The sequence below is a fragment of the Amphibalanus amphitrite genome, unplaced genomic scaffold, assembly GCF_019059575.1.
Source record: "Amphibalanus amphitrite isolate SeventyFive unplaced genomic scaffold, NRLGWU_Aamphi_draft 001067F_arrow, whole genome shotgun sequence".
Taxonomy (NCBI): Eukaryota; Metazoa; Arthropoda; class Thecostraca; order Balanomorpha; family Balanidae; genus Amphibalanus; species Amphibalanus amphitrite.
Genome location: NW_024882561.1, coordinates 112,674 through 137,563, shown reverse-complemented (window position 1 = coordinate 137,563; position 24,890 = coordinate 112,674). Strand labels below are relative to the sequence as shown.

The window sequence follows — 24,890 nt, the reverse complement described above, 5'->3', positions numbered from 1 at the left end:
GCTGAGAAGGCTCTGTGAGCCAATTTTCAGCCAAATCGGGATGGCCCGGTCATGGATGGTTAGAACTTTAGAGGGTTCTATCTCGAAAACGGTAAATATTTCCACCCTAAAGACCATGATTTTCGGAATCAGCGTGCTGAGAAGGCTCTGTGAGCCAAATTTCAGCTAAATCGGGATGGCCCGTTTCTCGCTGCTGGACTCGCTGCTCGCTGCTCGCTGCTAGTTTGACAGACGTTGTTTTTGGGATGGGTACCGATCATAACAAAGACATAGATCATAGAAGTACAAGACACAACGAGCTTCAGCAAGCCTGCTTGCGCACCACTTATTTCCTGAGATCTAGGACAATAAAATACTGAAAACCTCCAAGGCCTTCTACAATGTGTGATGCTGAGGTGAGTGAAGCAGTTGAAAGTAGTAGGTAGGTATGAAATGGAAGATGCTGGATACTTTTTGCTTAGGTATTTGGTCTATGATTGGCATAACATGAACATGTAATAATCTCTCTTCTGCTACCATCCCTGCATTTATTCTATGCCATGACCCACATCACATCCACAGGATGGTGAGGGAGAGGTGTTTGAAATCACTGATTTCACCTCCGCTTCGGACTGGGAGCGGTTCATTGGCTCTGTCACAGAACTCCTGCATGAGTGGAAGGCTGACAAGGAGCCTCTCACAGCTCCTGAAGGAAAGGAGGCACCAGCAGCAACACCTTCCCGGCCCATCCTGCAACAATCTGAGGTCGATTTTGCTGGTAAGGATCTGTTAGGAGCAGGAGACGATGCTGCTGTGTGGTGACAGTGAAAGTGACACTGGTGACTGGTGAGAAAGATCCACTTTCTGAGCGCTGCATCTTTTGTATTTGGATTGATGCATAACTATTCTGTCACAATGTGAAGTTGGAGGATTTATGTTTCTGAAGAGGATGTCCTGGCTATTTCATAGAAATCATGATAGTTTTGGAGTTCAAGAGGCATAATAGCCCAACATTTCAATGTTTAAATAAGGATTTTTCCTCCACTGACGTGCCACGCCCCCTGGCTTTACAGGTTGCCGCTTCACCGTAACATTCGTCGACCTTCCCGGCCGAGCGGAGCGTCGCTCCAGCGTGCCCTCGGCCCCCTCTGCCGATCCCTCGGACCCCTCTGCCGACCCCTCCGTCCCCTCTGGCGCTCCGCCGGCGTCCCCACGGTCCGGAGAGGACAGTGATGACGAGCCGGAGCGTCTGCCGCCGGCGCTGGACGAACTGCGCTCAGCCACCGCCGACTTCCGGCCCGGCGCGGCGGCGCACCCGGTGGCGGAGGCGTTTGGCGTCCGGAGGTTCATCACGGTGCGTCCCAGCGCCGAGCCGGGCGTCAACAGCGAGAGCAAGGCGCGCATCCTGCTGAGCTCCCTGCACATGGCACTGCGAGAGGCTGCCTGGTGGGTGTTGGGACGAGGAGAGTGGGGAGGGCAGGGTAAAGGGAGGGGTAGCCAGAGGGATTCATATGTGTGGGACCTTGTCTCAACTCTCAAGGTATGTGATAAGGCGTAATTGTTTTTTTCACACTAATTGTGTAGTAGTATACTTTGTGAAATTGCTAATTTCTTTCATCATAAAGCATATTGTTCACAATCGTTATTATGCCCGGTCTATCGACTTTCGTCCCCAGCTGCTCCACTAGGGAGGGAGGGAGGGAAGCAAGATGCTCTCGCAACTGTCGCTGCTTAGGAGACGAGTACGAGCAAGAATCCTCGTGCGAAATATAAGCGGGCACAAATTGCCCGGTGGAAAGTAGTGAATGGCAACATTGATGACTTGAAGACTTTGTCGTCTTTTGACCGGAGACCGATCTCTGCTCGGCAGGGACATTCCGATGTTCGTTCAGGTGCACCGGCTGGCGATGCAGTACTTCATGGGCACCTGCGTGGGAGAAGGTGTGCTGGTGGAGTTCTACACGATCCTGCTGAAGCGCGCCCCTCCGCACCTCTATTACCTGTCCGGTAAGTCGAACGAGGGATTTTAGTATGGACCAAGCTGTCACGAACTACCGAGGAAGCTGAACATTTGCGACATTTGCGTACTGCTTTCTCTCAAACCTCGCTCTGTTTTCCCCTGACCAGCCCTCCCTTTCCATCCCCTTGCAGGCCTGCTGGACCTGTTCAAGCAGAAGTTATCTGCCCGCGCGGTGCCGGCTGTGTCGGTCTCCCTCCGTCTGCAGTACACGGTGGACGACTTTGGAGGGCTGACCTACTGCGGGGAGGCGGCGGACCCGGCCGAGCTGGAGGCCGTGCTGCCTGACCTGGACGGAGAGACTGCGCTGCCGCTGGACGCTGCCGAGGGACTCGAGCCGCTGGCGTGAGTGGGTGGGGTTGGGTAGGGTGATGAAGAGCTTTAGGGTTAGCTTAATGACGTGGCTAACTGGGCTTGCAGCCTCTCAGGAGACCGCAGATGCAGCTGGCTGCCCATGATAATTTTCTGCGATTTTACTTTTACTTTTAATTATTATGCCTATTCACATATTATGTATGTACATGCGGGCTAACATAAATGCACAAACGCTTGTTCCTCGCCTTCTTTCAATTGTCTTTGAGCGTGGCTGCCGCCATGGTTTGTTGTATGCGGCACGCATTGCACGTGACCGCAGTATGCATCGCGCTGCTCCGTTCTGAGTCTACCGTTTCTCTCAAACGTAACCTAGAGCTATCTGCGAACGTAACCTTGCCGCAATCATCTCCTCTGACGTGTCTTTTTTCATCGGCAGTGGCCTGGACCTGATGGCCTGCTGGCACCAGGTGGCCGAGACACTGCTGGTGGAGGACTCCTACAGCCAGCTGAACCCGCGCCACGCGCCCCTCTGGAGGGTCCGCGCACGGCCCGCAGGTCAGATATGTGTCGGGGCAGTTCCCAGTAAGCGTAGTATCAATGGAGAAGCGAGTGATGTTCTAGTAAGGTGTGATGAAGATTAAAAATGCGATGAGTCAGTAAACCAGCCATTACAGTGAGCGATATAAACTGGCCGTTCCCTAGTTCGACCACTGACCACTGTCTTCTAACTCCGCCCCGACCTCTGCTCTCTTCCCGTAGCTCGTGCGGTGGGACTGCTCGGACTGTGCCTGAAGGACGTGTGGATGTTCTGCCACCGGAGAGACACGTTTGAAGATCTCGTGGGCCGCGCCATAATCGACACACCACCGCAGGGTTAGTGGACCGCGGGAGAGTCTGAACGGGTCGTGGGTGTGCATGTTTATGACGTGCACCTGTGCAGCCTAATATGTGCACTGTGCAGCTTTTGTGGGAGCTTCTTTTTTATTGATGGGATAATTTATGTCACAAAGATATTTGAAAATGCTTAATGATGTTGAAGATGCACACTGGAACGGTATTTACATCGACATCTGCTTGATCTTTTCCGTAAGTTTTGGCCTCCATTTGTTGTCGAGTCGTGATTCCAGTGGCTACCACCAGTATTTTTCTCCAATTCACATACAGCACTGACTGACACCCATACCTGACGCACAGGCCGAGTTGACAGCCCCCTCTGCGCGTCACCAGGTCAGGCGCCGGACGTCACAGCGGCCCTGTCCCGTCTGACCGGGCCGGGCGGCCGCGCCGGGGCTGTGCCCGGCCGCTCCACCCACCACCAGGCGGGCCACAGACACCTGGACGATACCACCGAGTATGTGAACCGGCTGTGCGAGCAGCTCTTCAACCAGGAGGTGGGTGATTCAACTAGGAGCGCGGCTAGAATGACGATGTCGATTGTCGAGAGTCGAGAGAATGACCTTGGCAGTCGGGGTGTCGTGTTCTTCATTAGCCGAAACGCCCTGTATGTTTTCAAAATTCTGTATCTGGCATTCCATAGCCTTTATCGACGATCTATTTCTCACTCAGCTAATGATTTTAGATAGTTTGATGGCGGGTTACATTGCGAATAGATTTATCGGACGGTGGCCAGCTGCAAGTCCACCGTTGGATGATTGTTGAACCACTGTTTCTGTTTTCCAGCAGGAGGTGGCGCCACCACCGCCGGCTGTGCCAGCCAGCCTACCCCGCTCAGTCAAGGTAAGCAGTAGAAATTCTCCCAGAGGTCTGCGTTATGTGTATCAGGGAATGTGTTGCGTATTTATGAATCTGGCTGCTTTTGTTAAATCTGTATTACAATTGTCGGAGTGTCCATTTCTTTTTGTCGCGACATTCCCTGCTGACCGTTCTGCCGAGCAGTGAATGACCTTGTCCATTTCCGAGCTCTGTGCTGTCACTGTCGTGGCTTGTTCCGCCCCATTGGACAATAATGCAACCGTGAATGACCCGCACCATTCCGCACTCGTGGCTGTCCTTGTTTTGCGAGTGTGCAACTCATGCAGTGCATGTTTGTCGCTGTTGAACAGTGACTATTTATACAATGATAATGGGCATATTGCACACATGTTGCATGTCTTGCAAGGCAGGAACAACTCTCCAACAGCTGAAACCCGATCAGACTTATTTAGCAATACCATGCAATACTATCGAAGACATTTCGAAATGTTAAGAAAGTCACATATTCATTTGTCTAGTGACTGGAAATGCTTCTGATTTGCAAATCAGTATTCTAGCACATGTCAGGACATGGATGGTCAGTTTGAACATCTCTTTTGCTGTTGCACTACGAGCGATTATGTGCAGAGACTGCAGGGCTGCGGAGTCGGAGTCGGAGTCGGAGTCGGAGTCGGAGTCGGAGTCGGAGTCGGAGTCGGAGTCGGAGTCGGTCGGAGTCGACAGTTGTGACCGAAGTCGGAGTCGGAGTCGGAGTCGATTTTAGAAACCCGAGCCGGAGTCGGAGTCGGAGTCACCGAAAATCTGTCGACTCCGCAGCCCTGCTAGGTCTGCGGAGTCGGAGTCGGGAGTTGGAGTCGGTCGGAGTCGACAATTCTGCCCGGAGTCGGAGTCGGAGTCGGAGCTGGTTTTTGAAAGCCGGAGTCGGAGTCGGAGTCGGAGTCGCCGAAAATCCATAGACTCCGCAGCCCTGGCAGAGAGAGTTAATTTTGTTACATGCTGCTTACGTTAGTCGATATACGACTCATATTTCATTTGTATGCATGAAGTTTCAATCGCTCGCTGATTGTCAACTTTTGTACGATCCAGTAAGTTACATTGGTGACAGCACAGCGTGCAATCCTGTAGCGATTTGTAAGATAACTACTTTTTTTAAAACTCAAATCATCCTTGCGCCGCGCCGATCAGTCCCAATAGGCATCCTTAAGATGTGTTTTGGTGACCTTTCTCTTCACAGATTCCGAGCAGTAGCTCACACGCAGTGCAACTTGTTACACCGGCTGGTGTTGGCCTTTTGAGTCCTAAGTCTTTTTCCTTCATACTCTGATCTGGGAAAAAAATCCGATCGAAGGAAGCAGCATACCTATGTGAGGTACTAATTACAATTCTATCTCCAATGGCCTGTAGCTCCAGTAGCTCCATGTATCTCCACCAGTCTCCACATTCCACCATCATGTCACTCTCAGCGCTGCCCCCGCACCAAGTCACATCTGACCCCCCTCCCCCTCCCTCCCGCAGACCCAACTGACCGAGGTCAAGTCCAGCCGTCCGGGCGACCTGCTGTGGCGGCTGGCGCGCGTCGTCTGCCTCCTGGCCCGCTCGCGCTCCTCGTCGCTGCTCTGCCGGGTGTGGGAGCGCTTTCTGCAGCAGCTGAGAGGCCACTGGGAGACCGTCCAGCCCGTCCCAGGGTCAGTCACGGGGAACTGTCAACTTACTCATTCACCCGAGATATATGAGCAACGTGAATGTGCGCTACAAATGGACTTACGACTTAACTTCAATATGAGACCCGTTTGTGATGCTCTTACTTGCTCAGGTATCTGTGGTAAGTGTTTCAGTCACTGGCCTATTTACCACCCTTCCCTCAGTCACCGTCGTAGTCACCGGTGGGACAGAAAGGTAGTACACCTTTTTGCATTTGAATTCAACCATTCGCCATAACTGTTTTAGGAGCCATTTCGACAATCGGCATTGAGCACAACTATTCCGGCGTGGTGTGTTTCATTTCAGCCATTCAGCAAAACAGATTGAACACTGAAATAAGCGATCTGCAAAACAGTTTAACAGTTCGCCAGACTTCGGCATAGAAGGAGCCAGCTCGGCATATGACGAATAGTTTCGACCATTGACGATTTGTTTTGCACAATGTTGAACCATTCGTTCAATGTCGAGTTGTAGAGGAAGATCGCCGAATAGTTTTGCACAATGGTGATTCTTTGTAACCAACCGCCCATTTGTAGCGCCACCTTAATATGGCGAATGTGTACAATTAATGTTTTGCCCAATGGTCAAAAGCTAACGCAAAAAGGTTTAGTAACTGATTCATGGCGTCACTTACAAAATTTGAAAACAAGACTCAGGCATTTATTATGTCCCGGGTCGGTCGAAGGAATGGTGATTGCTTTAGTCACCAACTCAGGCACTTATCGAGACTCGGGCCTAGACGGACTTACACGGCACCGGAAGAGTGACACCGGATCTCACTCTTTCAACGTTTGTTTGATCCCGTTTTAAACCGATTAGTTCTTATATATAGTCTGTATATTATAGTTGTATATTTTTTACACTTCACCGTTACATATTGTAGACTTACTTTTTGCCTAGATTCTCAAGAATAACGACTATTTCTGGCTACGCTATCGCAATATTTCTCAACCTGCTAAACTGCCGGGCTGCTTACCCGGGGCTGCTGCGGGGGCAGTGCAAAGTAGCGTAATGCTATTATCATGTTTCATTGATCGATGAGATCTTAAATACTGACCGTAGGAGCTTAAAGTGACACCTTCCTGTGTTTCTTTATTGTTGAAATTTTCCTACTCACGCCTGCCCTCATTACACTAAAGCGACCTTCACAAAGCCTAAGCAAAAACCAGCAGCGCTTGATACCGATCAATAGACAAAGTATGCGGGCTGTTCCGATACGGGGGCTAGACCGCTGTTTTGCGGCTGACTGGTGGTGCATAAAACTGGTACGCGACCAGTCATGTTGGCCTAACTCGGTACAGTTGGTGGTAGCGTGGACAGGACAGGTGTTAAAAACTGGTCACCGCCCCCCCCCCCTCCCCCACCCAGTCGCCGGGTCAGCAGGTCACGAAGTCGGGGGCCGGTGTCCAGCTGGTGGGCAGGCTAAACGGTCTCAGCGGATAATACGGGTAAACAGTGCACCAAACGGTTGACGATACCAAACGGATGAAATGTACGGGTCAAACACTGCCGATTAGCTTGTTGCATGTTTGCACGAATTCGATTCTGGCATCATCCTACAGTTTACTGAGTATCACACCTTCCTTTCTGGCCTCTGAACTACCCCGCTGTGGCCTCTGATCGTAGCGAGTGTAGGTTCCAACACTTTCCAATCTGCCTAATGTGAAAATAATTGCGGTGCCTAATCGGCCGTGAAGTAAGCGACTCTTGCCGTGCGGGGCTCGAGTACGCACCGTCATTCAGAGGTGATAAGTCTGAGGCGTTGTTTCGCCGCTCGAGTGAACATGGCACTAAATCTGTGTCCAATCGACGAGATGGCTGAACCTCACTCTCTGGGAATGCTTCCGCGATGGAGTCGCGTACATAGCGCTGTGGGAAGTCAAGCACAGCGCTTTTAAAGCATTTGTATTTGAAAAGTAAAGTATTTGAACGCATTTTCTGAAGCATTAACCCTCGCCCGTATACAGTGTTCCATTTTTGGGAATTTTGGGTGGAAAATCACACCTAATGGGCAAAATATTTTCATCCCCAAAACCAGGTAAATTTGAATTATTTCATCTTTGAAAAATGCTCAACGCTTGCTCAACAATTAACAGCCAGATTACCAGATATACCTAGCAGCACCATGTAGACAGAACTTACAGGTTTGCTACATAATACATAATTTCCATGAAAAAAAGATGCTAAATCAAGGCACAAACCCGACAACTCACCCTGACTGACAACGAAAGAAAATAACCTTGCACACTTCCAGCTGTTAATAACAAATATGCGTTGAATGACCTTGATCACCTCAAGTGTTTGTAAAAACCAGGCTTGTGTTCTGAATAAATGCTTTTGGATAATCATAACAACTATGATTAGTGGTTTGCTGCCAACGCAAAACGGATGAGCCGCTGCTTGCGCAAATTAAACACTACCTCTGTAATTCGCTTTTGACTAAGTTACGCAGGATACGCCTACAAAATTTTCATCTTTGGACCCGCAGTCAGCTGGGCACACCCTGTGCACACCCTAGGGATGAATTTAAAACTTGGTGGGCTCTAACTTTTTTTATTTACAAAATAGGGGTATGAGACAGATACCAACTTATTCTACATTCATTTCTGATTCTACTGCACCAATTTCACCACAAATTATGTCCGTCAATGACCTCTAGAGGACTTAGAAGCTCGAGGCGTCGGGCCTGGCAGAGGTCCAAGATGAGAAAAGCCACCCTGCGCACACCCTAGGGATGAATTTAAAACTCCGCGGGCTCTGGCTGGTTTCGTAGGTAAAATAATGTTTTGAGACCGATACCAACTTATTCTGCGTTTATTTCTGATTCTATCGCATCAATTTCGCCACAAATTATGTCCGTCAATGGCTTCTAGAGGACTTTAAAGCTCGAGGCGTCGCGCCTGGTAGAGGTCCAAGATGAGAAAAGCCACCCTGGGCACACCCTAGGGATGAATCTAAAACTCCGCGGGCTCTGGCTGGTTTCATGGGCAAAATAATGTTTTGAGACTGATACTTATTTATTCTGCATTCTTTTCTGATCATATTATATCAATTTCACCACAAATTATTTACGTTATTAGTTTTTAGGTGTCTTTAAAACTCGAGGCGTCGGGTCGGGCAGGGGTTCAAGATGACTGACACGCCACCCTGGCACACCCTAGGGATGAATATGAAACTCTGTGGACTCTGGCAGGTTTCATACGCGAAATGAGGTTATATGACCGGTAATGATGTATTTTACGTTAATTTCTCATGCCTTTGCAATGATCTTACCGCCAATTATTCATTTCAATTAGTTTCTAGAGGTTTTTAAACATGAAGCGTTCGGCCGAGGGAAAGCCAAGATGAGTGAAGGATACCTTGGCACACCTCTAGGGATAAATTTATGATACGGTATTTCCAGATCTGCCCAATACATGTTCTGAAGCTGGTAGATGGGATTAAGAAGGCCCTAGCTTTTTAATAAATCATCCCTCGCTCGTATAGGGGGGGGGGTCGAACGAACCACCCCCTCGTTTTTTTTTTTAGATTAACTCGCGTAAAAAGCGGCCGATCGTGACGAAACTTTCAGGACCCTCGAGTCAATTAATTTGAAACCTACTCTGAAAATCTCATATTCCTGACCCAAATGACCTTTGACCTGTGACCTATTTCTTGAGACCATGTTTGGCCGGAATCGCGATTCGGCGTATGTCTGCTCGCATTAGCCGCGCGTTAGACGCGGCTAATGCGTTCCGTTCCGTTCACTCCCGTTCCGTTTCGGGTGTTCTGGTCAGTTGCGCTCTCGCTTTCCCTTCCGTTTGGGGTGTCCTGATCAGCGATGCCCTCCGTTCCGTTGCAGTTGCTCTGATCAGTGATCACTGATGCCCTCCGTTCTGTTGCGGGTGCTCTGATCACTGATCACTGATCAGTGACGCTCTCTCACTCAGCACTTACCACGTGACATGATACGTAGCTACCGCTCCGTTTCGGTGGCCGGCCATGAGGTCGGTGACATCCTTTTATCATGTTTTTTTTTTTTTGCATCCCGTTCCGTTCCGATACGGATGCCCTGGTTAGTTGCACGCTTTTTATTGCGATGTTGCGTATTATGCTGCGCAGTGCACATCGTTCCGTTTGGGGTGCCCTAATCAGTGACCCTTTTTCTAGTCTCATGTAGTGCACCGTTCCTTTCAGAGAGTTGCGCTGACACCGTTTCCATTTTCACTATGCGTAATGAGTACAGACTATCGCTGCCCGTTCCGGCGTTCGGGCCGGGAGATTTCCGGCGTATGTCATGCTGCATAGTGCGACTGCAATTGCATACTCAATACTGCGTCCCGTTCCGTGTGCTCAGAGCAAAGGCACCATTTCCAGTATCATCCGGCCATTGTCATATCTGTTGAAAATGGAAAGCTCAAAGCTATGCTGTGTACACTGTACGAATATTACCAGGTCAGATGCGAACGAAAACTACATACTTATATTGCCGCATATTATCTCAAATATACAGTAGGTAATCTTGGAAGCGGTGCTGCCATATTGTAGGCGCAAAACGTCCCAGAGGCCAGAACACATGAGTTATACGGATTCTGGTTTCATAGCGATCAGTTACGTCAACAAACTGCCCATCAGGGTATCATGAATACCTAAGATTTTATGTCTGACAGTGTCACAGTGATGACCACGCCTCACGCGTTACACAGTCTGAGTCAACTGCACTAAATCAATAATACAGAACGACCGAATGATACCCTTTGCAACGGCAACGACAGGTTCCTTGCCACTTCCTTTGCTTAAAAAAGAAAGAAAACTTCTCCACATGGCAAATTACACTACACCAGACCAGATACCTTGACCAGTGAGTAGTGACTAGTACCAAAGCCTGCATATAGGTTCACCCGCCCCTCCCCCATCCTCCTTGGTTAAGATATGACAACAGATTTCAACAGAATCATTGCATCTTCTGCTTCTTAAAGACCTAGTTCGCTCGCATGATGGCGACTGGCGTCGCGAGGATGGAGGTCCGCGGATGATCTTCTTTAGGAGAAATATACAGGCAGAAGGACCGTCCTGGATCGGTGCCAGTAAGCATGAGTAGGAACTTAGCAGATGCTGACGGTAATATCTGCTGTCTGCATCTGAAACGGAAAGGAAGGCATTGATTTAAGGCTAGGAGAAGGATGGCCACTGGACAGTCATTCAATTGTGACAATGCATTTTGACTTGTGAGGAAAATGAAATCTTTCTGGTTGAAGTAGGTATTCATTCTTTGCTGTATAAGAGACAAGGATGATTCTTAAATTCATTAGTCTCAATCAAACACAAATGTTGGGATAAAATGAGACGGATCTAGAAACACTTGGCGATCAGATGTTAAAGTTATAATTCTGCCGTAGATCATCCTTACCTATTTGCATCGTCTTTTTCGGTTAGTTTTGGTAGTCAGGAATGGTATGTTCTTTTATTATCAGCCAGCGTAGCGTTACGCCTTTATTGCGAAAGTGATATAGGTTTTCACTTGGTTTTTCTCATCCTAGATTTTTTGGTCATCATCGTCACACCCAACCAAAATCCAATTTTAGAACACTGCCCGTATAGGGGGGGGGGGGGTCGAACGGACCCCCCATGGTTTTTCGCGAATAACTCGCGCAAAAAGCGGCCGATCGCGACGAAACTTTCAATACCCTCGCGTTAATCAATTTTACACGTACCCTGAAAATTTCATGACCCTGACCCCAATGACCTTTGACCTGTGACCTACTTTTCGAGACCATATTTGGCCGGAATCGCGATTCGGCGTATGTCGGCTCGCATAGCCGCGCGTTTGCAGTCTTTTCGTGGTTTCAAGCGTTCAAACATGTGATATGATGTTGCTTCCATGCATTAGGGTGGGTGTCAAGGTCACCTGAAGGTCAGGTCAGGTCATTGACCTTTGGTGACCTTGGTTCACTTTTTCGTATTTTACATGTTTCTAGGCCAGTTTTTGGAGCTGAATTCGAATTTAGCAACCATATGAACGTTTACGAAGTAGTTTTGGTACCTTCGTAACATGCTACGAAGCTGACAGAGGCGGTTGACACCTACTAGGAATACCCGGCAGGACCCCTACTGGTTGACCTGACCTGACCTGACCCGACCTGGACTTAATGCATAAAGACATCATCTGTGATCAAAACTAACATGATATTCGTGATCAGTGCCCCGAAAAACCCCATAGCAGCCACACTTTACGACGTTCTAACAGGTCCCGATTTTCCCGACTTTTGGGTCATTGACCTGACCTGCAAGGTCAACCAATGACCTAGGACCTTAAAATTAGGTATCATCGGCTTCCTCTCGTCACGGGCAACACGCTCGTTTTTTCCGCGAAGCTCTAGCTCGATCAGGGGCGAAACGGCAAGGGGGGGGTCCAACGGACCCCCCCCCCCCCTTATACGTTCGCGGCTGGAAAAACACCAATACGGGCGAGGGTTAAGTCAATAAAATGGTACGTCTTGTGGAATACGTGTGGTAGGCATTATTTTCACCGTCATCGTATGCATTGGAAACTTATATGCATCGTTCTGTTTATACATACATTGGAAGCTGCAATTCAATCGAACTGTCTTTGCTCCAGCAGAACTCAGGTCGTGCATTAAACATTCCCGATAATTCTGATGCGTTCGATTTGCAGAGCTACCCATCCACACGCATATTCTCGGCCGCATCCGCGCTAGCTTCAGACATCTCGGCACTCAGTGCAGTGTCTGCACTCTGCACCCGCCGATCTCCGACCGATCAAAGTCGGGAACACTCAGGGGTCACTCTGCGCGTGCCCAGCACTCCTGTCCACCCGCCGCGCCACGTGCTGGCGGTAATCGAGGACCGGTCTGTAGAGGGTAACGTCCTTCAGTAGCTCCGGCAGCCGTGGCGTCGCTGGCTGACGCGGGGTCTGAATAACGGCATCGGGGTTCTGGAGTGGGGTCTGCCTGTCCACTGCCCCCGCCGCTGCTCAGACGATGGCCGTGAATCTGTAGTGAGCACGACTGGCGTCGTCACGTCACGTCTGGTCACGTCTCGTCACGTGTCCGGAGTAGTCACGGTCGGCCGCGCGCGCTGCGCTGGCCGCCAGGAGGCTGTGGTTCTCCAGAGAGCGTCTGAGCGGCGTCGAGCTGTAGCCGGGGCGTCAGCGCGGCTCCGGACCAGTGTCGTCATGCATGATTGGCCAGTGAATGACCTCGGAGGCTGGAGACGGAGACTGGGGTCGGCCGAGGCCCTCGGGGGACCGGTAAAGACGGGGAAGTGGTGGGAGATGAGTGGTGTGAGACTGGTGACCGTTAGACACAATGCCGCGGGCCGGCCAGCGATGGTGGGCTGGGGTGAACCCGTATGTAGGAAGTAGAGTTGCAAAGTTTTCCCTATGGGCTGCTACCGGCACCGCCCCGCCCCACAAAAATTTTCTGGGATACCGGCATGCTACCACGCCCCAAGCAAAAACACCGCCAAATTACCGGCATACTCAAAAACCTGCATTCTTGATTCTGGCTTACCCCTACATGAGATGCCACATTTTGGCAATTTCAGTTACCGCCCCACCCAGCAGCCACCCATTGTCCAACCAAAACTCCAGCAGCCTGATTTTGGCTGAGTTGGCCCCACAAATACCACAATTTTGAAACTCAATTCCAGTTTACAGCTGTTAAAATATCACCTGTAATCAAAGAGGTATTGCCTACAAAAAGCCTACACACATTCATCAAAAAAGCAAGGTCAAAAAGAACTTGAATTACTGAAATGTGTTCCTGAAGACTGCACAGTGAGCAGCAATCAAATTTACCACAAGCGTTCTTATTTTCCACATTGCCCTAAAATGAACCATGGCTAGTCATAAATCACAATATAAAAAAAACTACAGATTTGGCCATGTTCCTAACTGAGGAAGCGAGATCAACATCTGCTTTTTCCTATCCGCCATGGCTTGTTGGCTCGTGAGTGAGATACGAATCATGTAAAAATATGTGTTAATAACTCACTTGTCCTGAGAAGTCACCAAATAATATGTATAAAAACGATATAATATCCTCTCCCATCTCAAACGCGGGAACAAACACAAGGTTATAAAGGATCGAAACAGATGCGCCATAACACAGTTTTTAACCAGCTGATTAAAACACTGCAAAAAAGTTTTAGGACTGCAAACTACTGCCTCGTGAATGATTTTTTTTTATAAAAATAATCCATCACGAAATTAAAATCCAATAAAATCAACACTGTGAGTGTTATTCACTACAAGAAAATCCACTTCTCTTGAGTAATTTAACCAAAAGGGCATATGAATAAATATTACGTCATCAGCTTACATCCTTTTTTTAGGGGACAGAGGATCTTAAAAGTCAATCCTTGGTTGCTTGATGAGCTGATCATATAGCGCCACTTTGTATTCATTTGGTCTGCATGTTGTGTTTTCTTGTAAAGATAAGACAAAATGCCAGTTTAATTCATTTTCATTTCATTTTGGGACCAAAGTTAGGCTCAGGGCTTCCTAATACCCAGTGGCGGATCTAGGATTTGAGTTTAGGGGGGGCAAACATTGCGCCGCCAGGCAAGTCGGCGAGAATTTCAAACGTCCAGTCTAAGGAGCAAAAAAAAAACGAGCTACCCCTATTTTTCTCCTCGGATTTTGGGAATTATTTTTTTTATTTTTTACATTTTTGTCAGTCCGGCCAAGCCAGGGCAGCGCAAAAAAATTGCAGCCACCCTGACTCCGGGAGATAGTTAGAGAATAGCTCACCGGCGCTATGGACGGTCCGTCCTCTACCTCCCGCATCACCTCGGCAAGACCTCGTCCGAAAGGTCCGCCCGCGCCGGTTCTCAAGGGCTTCTGTATCCGGAGACCGATAAGGGTCGCAGCAGCAGGTTCATGTGTAAATGCCCACGACCAAAGGCCACATCAGCGTACCTGCGAATTCAGGGGCGTCGCCACGGATTTTTGACTGGGGGGGGGACGGATTGGCTGACTAAAAACCCAAAAGTTAGTTAGTTTACCGTACAATTTCAGGCCTATGCACTACTTGTAATGCATACACAATACACATGTTCTCATGTTCTCGCGTGGAGGCGTTATTAGTCACACTCTTTTCTACCTGTGCATGAATTGGCGGCGCGAAGCGCCGCGAAAATTCACAAAAACTCTTGGCAAAACAGTCCCAAAACGCATAAATTTTGCATCCCGCGTAATAAGTTTGATACCAGGACAGTTAGGGTCTGGTCACCAAGTCCAGCAGCCCTGCCTCTAAAAAATCGTGTGGTCCTCTGTAAACTGCTGTCAACCATTACAGCTTTTTCCAACTTCTGTGCAGTGTAGCTGCAAGACTGCGGGGTCGAAGTCGACTTCGGTCGTAGTCGACGGTTTTGGTCGGATACGGAGTTGGAGTCACCAAAATCGTAACAGACTTCAACTCTGAAGTCAGAGTCAACGTCATCCCCGAGGATGGGTCGAATAAGAGCTGGAGATTCTGTTGGCTGTGGTGATTGTAGGGGTCATGGTAAGACCAAGGTAGGGGCATACTGAGCATTACGTCCTCCTGGGCTCTCTCAGACCAGGACGAGGTCCTCTCACCCTCAAGCATCAAGCGTTCAAAGGCCATGGTGAGACCTTCTGCTATCGGATGGCCTCGAACGGGAAGAGGGCCGTTTGAGAGTGAGCTGAAGGTCTTGACTATTACGAATATCCTATGTAAAATGCATGGTCTCTGCAAGCTGTTGTCCTACTGCACTCTGAGACTTTGGGACAGATCTTCAGCCCTTGTTGGATATGGTCGCCCCTACAACTGGAGCTTTGGCTCCCTATCGAGGACCTGGGACGGACAGTCCAGAGCTGCACCTCGTAGGCAATGTTATCTTTTAATGTGCCAAGAAACGTTCAAAGAGACAAAAACATCACATCACATGTTTTTTTTCACTCCGATGCGGGCCGAGGGATGCCGTGGTCGGAGATGGAGTGGGGACTCCGAGCGTTTTTTTAAAGCCGGAGTCGGAGTTACCAAAATCATCTACTCCGCAGCCCTGTAAGCAAGGGTACAGTGTCAGCAATTCGCAGATTCAATTTGTATACGAGTAGGTATCCGCAATTTCATCCCAAAACGACAATACACCAATGTCGTAGGTCACTTTTTAAATCATTCATGGGGATATTTTTGTGGGGGACGTCCCCCCTGGTCCCCTGGATTCCTCGACTGGGGGGGACGCGTCCCCCCGTCCCCCCCCCGGTTTCGACGCCCATGCCTGCGATACTATACGCATTACGCAGTCAGGGTTGCCACGTAGTTAAACGTATTAACAGTTGTTTCCGGTAATAGAAAATGAGATCAGTCGATTAAGAATCCCAACAAGAAATAGACGAAGAACAGCGCATTTGTTTTCGGTCCTGCATTTATTGATGCAATTACAATGAACATTCCTTAACTTTGGGACTAAAGTTCGCGAGCTAGCAAAATTATACAATAAGTGTTACTTTCGACTTTCGAGAGGAGATAAACGATGCTTCTACAGACTACATAGGACCAGACCACAGCGCAACAGCCAACGGAATCACACTGAACAGCGTTAAGTTCCCACAACATACTGAGCTTCTCCAACACCTCGCAAACCAAAAGCTCTGACTGAGCCTTCCTGTATTTGTCCCCGTTAGATAACGGTATGGCTCATGAAAAAGCCGCGATTGGTAATCTTCTTTACGTTATTCCTCTCAGAAACCTATCTCGCACTTGTTCTCAAAGGCACGCAGTACACCGTTCTTTCTGGCCATCACTGAGTGACACAGCGGCAGTAGCTCAACCATATCGTTCACTCAACCAGTTCTATCTCGCCTGCCATGTTACAGCTACCACCAGCTACACTAATGTAGCCACAGTGGAAATGCTAGGTACTAATGGATATTTAGACCCACCAATATTTTTTCAGCTCCTACACCCATGCTATCTAGCAATAAAATATTATGCAAACACTTCTTATATACCCATGCAAACCCACCACTGTCCAACCGCTCACCAGTGTGGTGACCCCTGACCCCACTGGCGTCTGGCGGTCTGCTGAGTTCTATAGCCTTGGGTCTGCTGTTGACGGTTTGTTTACTTGGTTCAAGGTTTCAATAAATCGCGTTATTTTTTTTTTTTGGTAGCAGTAGCACTAGTAGCACTGCTGATGGATGATGGACTGACAAGTGACATTCATGGGGCGGAGGACTTTTTATCAGCTCACAACTTAATATCTAATATCACGAATATGACAACCTTCTAGACCTCCATTTATTTCACATTTTCTTTTTAAACACCATATTTTTAGTATTCAAGTTGTAGTTTTTTTAGGGGGGGCAAAAAGATATGTTTGCCCAGAGGTTTTCCGTTTAGGGGGGGCAATTGCCCATTTTGCCCCAACGTAGATCCGCCACTGCTAATACCTGCCTTTTCAGCTGGATTTTCAGTGCCAAATTCTTTGTAGAGTATCTCAGACCACATCTCACGACTCAAGGCCAGTTTCCAAACAATGTGTTTTGTGTTTTGATTCTGCCTTTTGCCTAGGGAATGTTGCCATTAACATTAATTTATTTTATTGTATTATACCTATTACCTACCATTAGACTTACTAATTGGTTGTGCATTTGCAACATGAATGAGTATTCTTCCTTTGATAGACCACAGTAGATTCTTGACAATTCTTATTAGAGCCAAACCTGTGAAATGCTGAGGTTCATATGTATATGTTGCAGGCACTTTAGAAAATCAGTCATTTTGTAAAATGCCTAGGCATTTTACAAAAAGACGGCTGTTTGAAAAATGGCTGAACGCAACCAGGCTTTTTTCAAAATGGCTAGCCATTTTACAAAATGACTAGGCATTTTGCAAAATGACTAGGCATTTTGCAGGCATTTTGCAAAATGCCTGACCAGCATGGAACGTAGATCCCACTACAGATACTATGGCCAACAGTTTTTGCACGTCTTCCTATAGGTACCCTATAGGTACGTGTTCAGCCTGTACCTGATCGATTTGAAGCTCTGTGATGACGACAATGCTGAGTAACGACCAGGTTGAGTTGCAAACTCGGCTGTAGCATAAAGCATTGTTTAGTTAACGCTGTAAAAACTCCCAAGTACATCAACGCCGTTCATGTTCTGCCTGAAACTAGACCTAACAAAACCAGCCGGAGACCGGCCCTAGTCAATAGACAGGCCCGGTTGATGTACAATTACATGTAAACGAATAAGTGTAGTCTTTGTTTGATTGTGCCATTACGGACAAAACTGCATTATGCATTTGGACATTAAAAACACGTTCGAATTTAATTATAATTTCCCACTCCTTCTCTCTCATCCTCACATTTTAACACGCGCAGTGGAAGGGGGGGGGGGGCGGATTCCGCCCACCCCTCCTGTTTTTCGCCAATAACTCGCGCCGCAAGCATGATATTAATGTGAAATTTTGGCTACCTGTCCAGAATTGAACTGCAGATCTTCTCGTGCAAGAAATAAGAAAATCGGGTCACAACTTTTCTTATAATAGCGATGTAAAGTCAAACATCCTGCCGCCGCGGCGGCGCGGCGGCGCGGCGGCCGGCGCTAACCGTTACGCGCCGCCTGAATTGTAGACTGTGCCGAGGCGGGACGGTTCCGTCTTTACATGGCGCTCCTTACCGCTGATTATCTTCGATTCGCGTCAAATTTTGTGAGAAGACTAAAAAATGTACAGGCAATCTCATGGTCAAAGAATTTGGAAAATCGGCCGGTAACAACTTGAGTTATGAGTGTGTAAACACAAACTTGTGATTGCCGCGTTTCCCGCGTCGGCCGATCCCGCTTCAGCCGGCGACATCTTACCCTTAGCAGGCTTCTTAGCTGTCATATATGAGGTAGCTATGGACTTCCCACTGCTGGACTCCTCTGGTCATAATGCTGGACTCCTCGGTCCACCTACACGCTACCAAAACGTATATAATTAGGTACTCGTATCTTCAACACGCTGCTCAGTCATTTTGTAAAATGGCTAGGTATTTTGTAAAATGCCTAGGCATTTTGCAAAATGACTGGAGAGTCAGTCATTTTGTAAAATGCCTAGGCTTTTTGCAAAAAGCCTGGAAAATCAGGCATTTTGCAAAATGCCTAGGCATTTTACAAAATGACTGATTTTCTAAAGTGCCTGCAACATATATATATACAATTACCCTTAGCAATGGAACTTCTACCACAAAATGTATTTTGCAGTGGCTAAGATTGCTGTTATTACAATTCAATAAATCAATAGCCTCTTAGTGTCCAAAGTTTGAGTCATATGCTGATAATATTTTTGTGCAAAATCAAAAATACCGGCATGCTACCGGCAGGATATGCCAAATACCACGAAAAAACCTGCGGTAGTGAAAAATTACCGGCATGCCGGTAGTGCGGTAGGGAAATTTTGCAACTCTAGTAGGAAGGGAACACTAAAGTGTTTTATTTACCGATAGATGGCCTTTATCGGCATGCCGAGCTGTTATGGCGGTAGGCTTCCCTGGAAATCTGGGATAGACGGTCTCTGCTCGCGGCTACTATTGACACCGTGGGCCTGACGATCACTTATCCAGTGTCCATGGGAGGAGCTTTGGAAACTTATCTTTGGAGACTTATATCCACTTCGATACTTGCGACGGACGGTGGGCAGTGTACATAGTTAGTTGGAGAGTGTTAGTGGGCAGTGTACATAGTAGTTAGTTGGAGAGTGAGGTATTCCTGGAAACTACTCTCACCTACCGTGATGTGGAAACTGGTGTGTTTCTACAGTCATTTTAAGTTTACTATCGGCACGAGTATCTCAGACACGTTTTATTATAAAAAAAAAAACTGAAAATAATTCCTCATTTTGGACACATTCTACATTTAGTCGATAAGAGCGGCGCTGTCTGCAGGGGTGGAGAAATATGCCGAGTTGGGGTTGCACGGGCGCAGCCAATCCGCCGCCGCCCTGGCGGTGACCTTGACCTCCGCCGTCTGGTGCGACTCTAAAGCCAAGCCGGCGCAGCCGGCGTGGAATTGGGAAGGCTCGTGCTACCCCAACTCGGCACAATTGTCCACCCCTGGCTGTCTGTTATGTTCACGCGCTAACAAAGTGGCTAATCACCTTATCACGGTCCGCTGTCACAACACAGGCCAGTCCATCCGCTGACGGATCGGAGATGGAGCGATTGGTCGTCCGAAACATCCATCATCATCAGGGAACCGACGTTCTACGGCCATGTCGGTTGGATGACGAGTGCTGGTGTGATCTCAGCCCACCCCACACCTCTTCTTTCGGCTACCCTTTTCTGGCTCTTTCCCTCTTTTCTCTTTTCCTTTCTCTCATGGCTTATTTATCTATCCTTTTATTGTCTTTCCTCCTCTCAATGTCTTTTCTTTACAGCACCGATAGGTACCTTTTTCTTTCTCTTTTCTACACCATCTCCTCCCTCGTCTCCCCTCCTCCCTTCCCCTCCCTGTCTCTCCTAACCTCCATTCTGCCCTCCCCGTCGGAGCCGCCCGCCGTTGTTCACGTCCACCCCCGGCTTTATGAATGGACGGGATTGTCCAGTGCCCAGCGTCCAGTGTCACACGCAGCACGTCCGGTCCTGCCCACTGCCCAGCCAAGGCCACCGCCACTGCCGCGGGGGAGGCGTTCTGTGGCTGTTGACTGACCCGACTGCCGCGGGTGTTGGAGGGACTGCTGTTTGGTTGTAGTTGTCGGGTTCTGGGTGATGGACTGTCTCCGGTGCAGGTGCTGTTGTTTGACTGTTGACAATTGCTGATGGCGTAAGTGGGTTGGGGTGTAGTTTGGCTATTATTTGCTGGGGCTATCGGATCAGAATTTATGCAACATGATCCTGTGCATGGTAGTTTTTCCTCCCGTCCCGTCTCATTCTCCGTCTCAATCTCTGTCTCCGTCTCAGTCTTCGTCTCCGTCTCCGTCTCCGTCTCCGTCTCGCTGGCCGGTGCCATTGTTTATTAGCCGTCCAGCGGAACAGTCAGCTTGGCCAATTGGTTCCGGCGAGTCGCGCGGCTAGCGGGACTGTGTAAACTGGTGTCACGGAGACCGGAGACGGTCGGCGTGACCTCAGCAGGGCCGTGAGACCGCCCCACGGCCCCTCCCTCCGGACAGTATGGGTGCCGTGGGCGATTGTTTGTGCGTGTTTGGTGGTGGAGCGGTGGATGCATGTGTGTTGTGTGCGTGAGAGTTACGTGCGCGATTGCGATTAGACGCGCGTGTGTGAATGTGTTTAACGGTTTGATGTGGGAGTTTTCCGGCGGTCGTGTGACGGAAAAGCGTACCTTGGTGTTCGAAATTTGCATTAGCATCTGGTAATCGAGCATTTCTTACGGCACTAGCAAACAAGGAATCCTGGTGGAACTTTCTGACTTCCTCTACCTCGGCGGATGAACGCTTCACACCACAAGCGACTGATCCGTGAAAAATCCCGTGCTTCTGCGACTCAGCTGGTCCCATGTCGCTGCACCTGCCTGCGTCACCACCGGATTCACTCAGCATGTATTATACATGACGCTCATGTAAAGCGGCGCAGAGATAGTATCGCTCTCGCTCTCCGGAGCCGGCTGTGCGCCTCTGCTGTCGTCAGCCACGGTCAAGGGCGGGCAAGGTTGACGGTGAACTCTGCTGTGCAGCGTGGACGTCTAGCACGCTTCAGCCGAAAGTCGCTGATGTTAATGGTTTCGTGAGTTCCCGGAGGGTCTCATGACCACGGGTCAGCATTTGAATTCATGCTTTGTGCTGGTTGTTTGTAGACACAGCTGTTGGCGTAGTCTGCGGCTGTGTCGGTGACTGCTGGGGGCACCCCAGCTGTCGTGTACGAGAGTTCTTTGGTAGAGCGAGTAGACGGAATTTCATCGGGCAGCAACCTTATATTCCGACTCATAATGTTGGAAGGTGTTGATGAACTAGCTAACTTATTGGCTTTGCAAACCCGGTGAAATAATCTACCGCATTCTTCAGCTTCCCTAACAACCACTCCTGCTGTTAGAAGACCCCAGCCTGCGGTGCGGACATCTGTTCCGTCCCAGTCTGTGGCTGGCTCCGTCTCCACCAGTTCCATGCGCGGCACGCGGGGTGCGCCGAGCGGCCATCTGCCGCTGCCCGGTGCCAGAGTGGGTCCTTGACCTCCGCTGGCTGTGCCTGGCGACCTACCCTAGCTGCAGCGCCGGCCCAGCGCGGCGAGCCGACTGCGCCGGGAGGCGGGCAGTCTCGTCAGGGTTGACTGGGTTTGTAGCCGGCCGATGTCAACATCGGGGTGCTGCAGAGGTCATCGCCCCCCTCCTGGTCAGACCAGGGTCACCGACCGGTCACTGGAGGGGGGAAGGGGGCTGGGGAACAGGTGTACCGCATGGCTGGAGTTGGAATGAACAGTGAGCAATGCTTTGGGCAGTTGGTGGCGGGACGGTGAACCGATCTCCAACAGCCACTAGTGATACAGTAAGTACTCTCTTGTCACTACCTGCCCCTCAGAGGCTATAGGGCTGACCTTTGGTGGTCAGACCTTGTCGCTTTGTGGTCGGGGATAGAGGTAGCTCACTCAATTCTAGCAGCGTGATGAATTTAAATAGAGCAAATAGCCACTTTTAGGGCCCCATGAATCCTCGTAATGATGCGAAAACTGATGGTGACTGTTATCATAAATATGCCCCTGACTTGGGTTTACCCAAAGTTAAACATGTGGCAGATTAGACATTGCACTTTTGCCGACGCTTATGCACTGTCATTGTCGGGACTTGGCGATCTCCAAAACAATTTGTTTCTTTTGTCACGTAAGCAAAGTGGCTGCATTCACATTAGGTAACCTTTGCTCTCTACGTGACTAACTAATGTTTTTACCGTGTCATTATTGACTTGTGCCCACCGGCGTCGTGCGGGGCTTTGTCAGCCCTTTCTCAGACTCGCATTACCGCCGCACGATTAGTTCCTATGTCGCCGCTCTCGACACCAGGAAACGCGGGCCTTTGACCGGCTGTGTCTCGTTATGAGCGCTCTCGGCGGGTTTCACATGCTCCGTAATTGACTTACCGGCGCACGAGCTTGTCTGATTAATCAGCCGCCGAGTTAGTGTCTCGCGTTCCCACCGTTGGGGGCGGACTCGGTGGTTTCTTTGTCACCCAACCGTTGGCGTTCCTCGTGCATTTCTCAGTCCGCTGCTGCCGCCTGCTCCTTCTGCATGACACACAGTGTCGAGCTGAGCTGTTCGCCGGTCCAAGTCGTGCTCGGCGGATACGTGAACACATGTGGCGCCGGACATTGTCGTAAATGTCTGACCGGACAGGGGTGGCGGGTGGACGTGGGACAGGGAGGTGTACGAGGCTGCTGACAGACGGAGAACTATGCGAGTATGAGTACCAGCGGCGCACCTATTACGGGCTGTCCGCTGTCCGCTTCTGTCCGCTGTTCAACTGAGCCACACCTATCGAGTCACCATGGAGTTCCAAGAAATCTGTGGGATTCCGTATAGCTTTCCTTATTCGAGAACTCCCTTCGCGCTTGCGTTTCAGTGATTCTCTCTCAAAGATAACAAACCGTTAACGCTGAACGACTGTTGGCTCATTTTGGAAGCCGACGAACCAACATCATTAACGAAGTAAATTACCTTGGAAAGCGATACCCACCCGTGAATGGCCAAGCTGCTATCACTCTCATCAGATTACCGTACTCTGCTCTGGCCTCGAGGGCCGAATCGGGTGCCTTGGAGCCGAATCTGGTGCCTCTGGTCCGTACAGGCCGCTCTGTTCCGCCCCACGGCGCGTCCATCTCACACCGAGCTATGAGGAAGCGGCGCCGCGCCGCGCCGGTGCGGCGGTACCTCCGTCACGCTGGTGCCTCTCGCTGCCTCGCGTCGGCTCCCGTCGTCGCCTCGCGCGACTGGTAATCGTGGGACTCGGAGCCACCGTCGGTGGACGCCTGTGTACTGCCAGTGGATAGCGGACGGAGGCGACAGGCGCCAGTCCGTGGGGTAATCGTAGGACAACCCTGTTACGAGGTCCGGACGACGGTGTTCCGTCCAGTTAGTCGGATATTGACGACCGTCCGCCGCTGCGCCTCTGGGTTTCTGGGTCGGACTCCCCGGTCCAATGGTGATGACCGATTACGTCTGATCGGACAGGGGATGGATCACTGACTGACGGGTAATTGACTGTTTACCGTTCTGGCTAATGTGATGAAGATATTGCTTCGACGTCTAACTGGATTCTTGGATGTGGCTGGACAAACATTTTCTCGGCTTGCTTCCTATGCTCTTAGTATTTGTAATGCGAGGTAATTTTAATAACGCGTCAGCCTGTCCCGTTCGTAGTGTAACCCAGACGTTTTCTGCCACCCTCGCTGGTATCCGAGGCTGCACACTCGCTCCCCCAGCCCTCATATTTGCGGTGCGGGCGGCGGACAACAGGTGCCGTCACCGTCTCCCGTTATCCACTGAAGCGGCCGGCCGCCCCGACGGCAGATGGTGCGGGTCTACGGCCCCCGAGGGACCACACGGCGGACCAGCCGCACACGGCCGGACGCCGGTGCCAGGACAGATCGGATTTATGTGCGAAAGGGACTGGACTGGTCTGCAGAACACGTATTCAGACTTAGTCGCCTGGGGCTCTGGGTCATGGGAAGGGTAGCATAGCAGGACCGAAGCCATCGGGGAGGAACACCTGCCTGCTGGACACTAAACGTCTTGGTCTTCTCGGTGCTGTTTTAGCGTTGAATGCAGGTAGAGTTAATAGACTAGCTTCAATTTTGGATATATGGGGCTTTTATCAGACGGAAGTATTCGGATTACCGAGCAAAGCATGTCAAGAAAAGTAAGTCAGTGGACGATCTCACTAGCATAACGGCCATTTCTCAAGGAAATCACCAATCGTCTGCCACGCATGATGCGTCTTTCTGAGAGCTTCAGCCACCTTCACGGCTGCCCTATTCTACCTTCTCTCGTCCCGCTTCTGACTTCTCTCCGCGCTGTCCACCTCATGAGCCGATGACCCTTGACGAGACCAGCGGCTGTCACGGCCGGCTTTACTGCCGACTGACAGCGGTCACAGCCACGCACGAACGCGCTGTCCCCGGCTCCGAGGCGGGAAGAACAGGCGGCGCGTGGGGAAGATATTTCTATTTATAGTCACCGTGGATATTTCTTTCTCTGGTCCACCGTCACGGAG

At 49.8% G+C, this 24,890-nt stretch overlaps 1 protein-coding gene across 2 annotated transcripts in view; it reads left to right on the top strand.

Moving 5' to 3' along the window:
• Positions 1-240: 240 nt before the first annotated feature.
• The window catches only part of LOC122369739 (rab3 GTPase-activating protein catalytic subunit-like), a 56,451-nt gene continuing 31,801 nt past the window's right edge, over positions 241-24,890 (top strand). The window contains exons 1-10 of one of the 2 annotated variants that reach the window (XM_043344699.1): positions 241-395; positions 562-757; positions 1,053-1,425; positions 1,850-1,986; positions 2,131-2,341; positions 2,748-2,866; positions 3,071-3,184; positions 3,539-3,702; positions 3,992-4,048; positions 5,540-5,709. In XM_043344699.1, coding sequence (XP_043200634.1) covers positions 381-395; positions 562-757; positions 1,053-1,425; positions 1,850-1,986; positions 2,131-2,341; positions 2,748-2,866; positions 3,071-3,184; positions 3,539-3,702; positions 3,992-4,048; positions 5,540-5,709 — 1,556 coding nt within the window. In that variant the 5' untranslated portion in view covers positions 241-380. The remainder of the gene's footprint in view (positions 396-561; positions 758-1,052; positions 1,426-1,849; positions 1,987-2,130; positions 2,342-2,747; positions 2,867-3,070; positions 3,185-3,538; positions 3,703-3,991; positions 4,049-5,539; positions 5,710-24,890) is intronic. The other variant, XM_043344700.1, reaches the window with a different exon arrangement.